The sequence below is a fragment of the Indicator indicator genome, chromosome Z, assembly GCF_027791375.1.
Source record: "Indicator indicator isolate 239-I01 chromosome Z, UM_Iind_1.1, whole genome shotgun sequence".
Classification (NCBI taxonomy): Eukaryota; Metazoa; Chordata; class Aves; order Piciformes; family Indicatoridae; genus Indicator; species Indicator indicator.
In genome coordinates, this window is record NC_072053.1 from 18,621,029 (window position 1) to 18,625,820 (window position 4,792).

Sequence of the window (4,792 nt, forward strand, 5' to 3'; positions counted from 1 at the left end):
CTGGGGTGTTGGGGTGGTCCAAAGTCCATGCTGGACACCAGAGGGCCCAGGGCAAGGGCCTGCAGCTCCATGAGCAGCTACTGGGCAGCTGGGTGGCTAAGGCCAGTTACTTCATTTCATGGGATAGGAGATGATGTAAGCTGATGCTTGCTCGCCAGGGGAGCAGAAAGAGAAAGCAAAACCCTAAGGTTTACGGGAAGCCATGACTGACAGTCTTACTGACACTCTCCCCACCCCAAAGCCGTGCAGCGAGCTGGGGGGAATAGGGTATAGGGGTTCCTGCAAGTGAGGGGTGAAGCCCAGGTACAGCCCTCAGCCAGGAGATACCGGGACAGAGACAGGCAGGACGGCCTACAACCAAAAGCAGCCCCAGGCAACCCCCACTACATCCCCACCCCACCCCTGTTCCCATTCCGTGTCTATGCCCACCCCACAACATGGTTCCTCCCGCTGGTGCCGCCCAGCACAACCCGGGCCGGGCCGGGCTATAAAGCGGCGGAGGCTCCGGCACGTCGTGATTTCTTCCGACTGCTGCAGCGCTATGAGCCGCCGCCTCCTCTCCGCCCTCGCCCTGCCCACCGGGGCGGGCCTGGCTGCCGCCGCGGCGGGGACTCAGGTGGGGGCCGGGCGGAGCGGGACAGATGTGGCTGGGAGGCACTCGTGAGAACCTCGTCCTGGGACGGAGGGTGCGGGGAAGAACGCGAGAGGGACAGCGACCGCGGGGGGACGGGCCTTGCAGCGGGAGGCACCCCTCTTCCCGGGAGGACACTGAGGGGAGCTCCTGCGGGGCAGCAAGAGACTCCAGCCGCCATTCGTGTCCCCGGGAGGGTTACGCACGGACATCCCTTCTCGGACAGGCGGGTGCGCATGTGGAGACATGCAGGGGATTGGGGCAGGGGTGACCTGCAGACCGTGACCCAGTGAGGTGGCTTGGCCAAGGAGCTGTGCTGTGGGTGTGCATAGGCAGCGCATGGAGCTGGTGCCAGAGCTCGTAGTGGGGAGCTGCAGGGCTCTGACTGTGCCCCCCTCTTTGGCTAAACGGGACCCCACCATGAACCCGAGAGCTCTGCCGATCCCAGTGGGCTCCCAACTCGTGCCACACCCTGATGCTGAGCCCAGCATATGTCTCCGCAGGCACAGGCAGCCTTGTCCTGGGGTCACACAGCTCAGCTGGCAGGCCTAGAGCAGGGGGGCTGTTTGTACTCCTGGCTGTCTGGGGCTCCTGCCTTTCTTTTATCTTCCTCACCTCTCCCCTTCTGCTCAGTTTACCCCAGTTTGTGACCTTCCTGATGTGGCCAAGGTGTTGGCAGCTTCCTAGATATTTTCTCTTAATAACAAGTGCTGAGCACTCATAGTGTTCTGGAGACACTGCGCTGTGCCACTGACCACAGCTTGTCCTGTCTTTTCTTCCTTTTACAAGCTGCTCTGCCAGGCAGCTGAGATCCCCACGGGAGAGAAGGCCAGTGCAAAGGAGGCAAAGGCAGCCAGCAACAGGTGGTGGCAGGGCCAGGATCAGAAACACTCCACAAGGAATGGCAAGGTGGGTGCCAGCACCCCACGGGCATCAGGTGTGTGTGGGTAGGGGTTTGAGCACATGGGGTAGGTGCTGCACACAGGCGGCCCGGGGACATGTCTGTTTGTGCCCCTGCAGTGCAACTTGACTGGCTGGTGGGAGAACGACCTGGGCTCCAGGATGCATGTGTCTGCAGTTGACAGCCAGGGCAACTTCTCTGGCGAGTACCACACTGCTGTGTCCAGTGCCCAGAAACCCATCAAGTCATCTCCTCTTGTTGGCTCTCAGCACTTGGACAAGGACAGGCAGTGCACATTCGGCTTCACTGTCAACTGGAAGATGTTTTCTGGTCAGTAGCTGCAGTGGAGTCTCTGTGAGCATAGGGTGGTGGCCTGGGGAGTGAAGCTCAGATGGGATCCCGTGCCCACCCCAGGCCTTTTTCTCTCCCCAATTTGTCCTTCCCTGATCTCTCCCATTCGGGGGGTGGGGGTGTCTGTAGACAGCAGCACACCTCCCAAACCACTTTTTGGGCAAGATGGCATGGAGAGGTGCTTTGACAGCATCTCTGCTGCAGAGCATTGCTCTGCAAAAAAAGACCTTCCCAGGCTCCATGAGCATTCAACCTGCTGATGCTTGTGAAGCCCCAAAAGCAGCTGAGGTCCCACTAGAGTAACAGTCTCTACTCTCCTAGACTCCACAGCTGTCTTTGTGGGCCAGTGCTTTGTTGAGGACAGTGGGGAGGAGGTCCTGCAGACCTCCTGGCTCCTGCGGGAGAAGGTTGACTCCCAGTCCAGCGACTGGAAAGCCACCAGGTGAGCCAAAGGACATGCAACCCATCTAGGATAACTGCCACACCTCCAGCTGGGCACTGACAGGCTTCTGTTTCACCACAGGACTGGCCGCAATATCTTCACTCGGATGAAATGAAAGGAGGAGAGAGAACCTTTCTGCTTCAGCTGGACGTGGGAGAGCCCATCAGTATGTACCACCATCAGGGTTGCTATCTACTCCAGGAAATGAAGTCCCAAACCCCAAATAAATTATTATTTTACCCTTTTAAAATTAACCATATGTAGCCTGGGGAGATGTCCTGGGGAATGCTGGACTCAAGCACTGTGGTGGGTGAAGGATGAAACTCTCACCCTGTAGCTCTGGGAAGAGACCGGCCCCAGCAAAGCTCCTTTTCTACCCCAGCTTCTTGGTGCCTCCCCAGAGTGACCCTCTGGAGCCAGGCACAGGCCAGCACTGGCTCTTCCCTGCTAGGCATGGGGTGAGCGTGGTGGCGGAGTAAGCTGGGAGGCTCTTCTGCATCTCAAAAGGCTGTCTGGGAGCTCCCCTGAGCTCCGAGGCAGCCCTTGGCAGGCATGCGCAGTGTTGGCTGTGTTCCGGGCCAAGCGGCACCGGCTGCTCTCTGCCGGCAGCACGGCGCTGGTAGCGGCAGCACATCCAGCTCCCAAATGTGGGATTTCCTATAAAGCAGGCACCCAGCAAACACAGTCCCAGACCCCTGCCTGCCAGACCTTGCGTAACTTATGGTAATGGACAAGGCCAGTGCTGCCTGAGTCACCCCTCCCGGCCAGCATGAATGATTTCCAGGAAATTCATCTCTGGGTCTGAATCTGAAACTAGAGTAGCCCAGTCCCAGACTAACCTGGGATGGTGATGCACGTCCCTTACTGGCACCCTGCCCAGGATTTGAGCAGCCTAAAGGCAGCAGGGGGCTGGCAGGACTGCCACCTCCCAATGTTCTCCTGGGATTCTTGCCATGAATGCTTTGGGAGAGCTTTGCTAACAGCACCTGTGGCTTCAGCAAGTTTTCCCCTGCTCTGTTTTAGCCCACCTTGTTACAGACCTGCATGTGGCTTGTTTTTCACACCTTTTTCCCTTGGGTCTGCCTCCTGCTTCTGGACACATGGTGCTGTTTCCTCGCTGTCTTTTTCTGTTCCCTTAAAGCCTTTCTGAGCAACCTCCATGCCAGCCCCCTGCCACAGGATCTGCACAGCCCCTTACCTGATGTGGAGGAACCTGACAATTAAGAAAGGGAGTGGTAGAGGGAACAGAGGACACGGTTCAGATCCTGAAGTGTGGCCAGCTCAGCACTCGGGCATCCTGTTAAGCCTACAGCATCATTGCCTTCCTGCCAAGACTTCCCCAGGGAAGGGCTCCCTGTGGCTGTGAAGCAGCTCTGGGATGCTCCAGCTCAGCACTGGTGCTGATCAGGGCCTAAGCTGTCTGCAAACCCTGTAGGCAGCCACGGTGCCCATAACCTTTGCAGCAGGCATGGGCTGGCAGAGAGGCTTGTGTGTCCAGTCCCTAGAGAAAGGCAGCCAGCAAGGCTGTGAGGCATCCAGCATTTTGATGTTGGGGTGGCAGGTGACAGGACATGATGTGTCAGGGTGCCTGCAGGGAGCTGAGGCAGAGTATGCTTCCCAATGAGCACTGAGCCTTCTGCAGCGCTGGGATTTACCCAGCTGCAAGACCTGCCTGCAGCACTCTGTCCACTGCTCACGTCTGCTCTGCCCCTTTGAGCTGCAAACCCAGCACAGTTTGCCTCCTTCCAGCTCAGACCCATCAGCACAACCAAGGTGAGATGCTCTTCAGCCTCACTGCAGACCTCCCTCGAGGAGGAAAACCACCCATTCGTGCTGCCTGGCAAGCCCCAGTCACAGTCATCCCTTGAACACCTTCAGGGGCTCGGGGAGCTGGCAGAGGCAGAAAGCTTCTTGCAGTCACACTGCTGCCATGTCTGTGCTGCCCAGGTGCTCACACTGTGCTTTGGTTAAAGAAGGGACAGATTTACTGGGATGGGGCAATGTTCTTGCAGGGGATCAAATCCCTCAACAACTGGTTGCTGTCCAAATGGAGAAGGTGTCTTTGTTGCAGGGGTTCTCCAGCAATTGCCTGGTCTTAACCATGTGCAGAAGTTTGTCCTACACAACTGTTTCTACAGGGTTTGTTTGAAATGTCTCAACACTGAACATCTCAGTGCCCAGCATCTGTCTCAGTCCATCTGCTGTCTCACCTAAGGAGACAGAGCTGAGGAGTTCCCAGGTCACTCAGGGACTCCATGTCTGGTCCTCTGCCCTCCTGTGCTATCCCAGCACTCCCTCATCCCCAACACCAGATCTGCATGTCTGGTGACACCTCCCAGTCCCCACCTCTGGCTCTCTTGTCCAGGCAGGTCCAGCCTGCCACGGGGCTTGTGCATGGACCACCATGCACAGGGAGGGCAACCCATGGGGACAAGCACACTTTAATGTCTTCCAGCTGCACAGAGCA

The 4,792-nt window shown here is 57.7% G+C and overlaps 1 protein-coding gene across 1 annotated transcript; it reads left to right on the forward strand.

The window, feature by feature from the left end:
• Positions 1 to 541: 541 nt before the first annotated feature.
• Positions 542 to 2,440, forward strand: LOC128979635 (avidin-like). Its single transcript, XM_054397961.1, has 5 exons — positions 542 to 616; positions 1,421 to 1,540; positions 1,652 to 1,862; positions 2,205 to 2,325; positions 2,407 to 2,440. Exons 1-5 carry the CDS (start codon positions 542 to 544, stop codon positions 2,438 to 2,440), a joined length of 561 nt encoding a protein of 186 aa, XP_054253936.1.
• Positions 2,441 to 4,792: the final 2,352 nt, after the last annotated feature.

Coding starts and splice junctions, on each gene's coding strand:
- LOC128979635 (XM_054397961.1), top strand. CDS start 542: ATGAGCCGCCGCCTCCTCTCCGCCCTCGCCCTGCCCACCGGGGCGGGC. Junction 617..1,420: donor CCGCCGCGGCGGGGACTCAG/GTGGGGGCCGGG, acceptor TCCTTTTACAAG/CTGCTCTGCCAGGCAGCTGA. Junction 2,326..2,406: donor AGCGACTGGAAAGCCACCAG/GTGAGCCAAAGG, acceptor GTTTCACCACAG/GACTGGCCGCAATATCTTCA.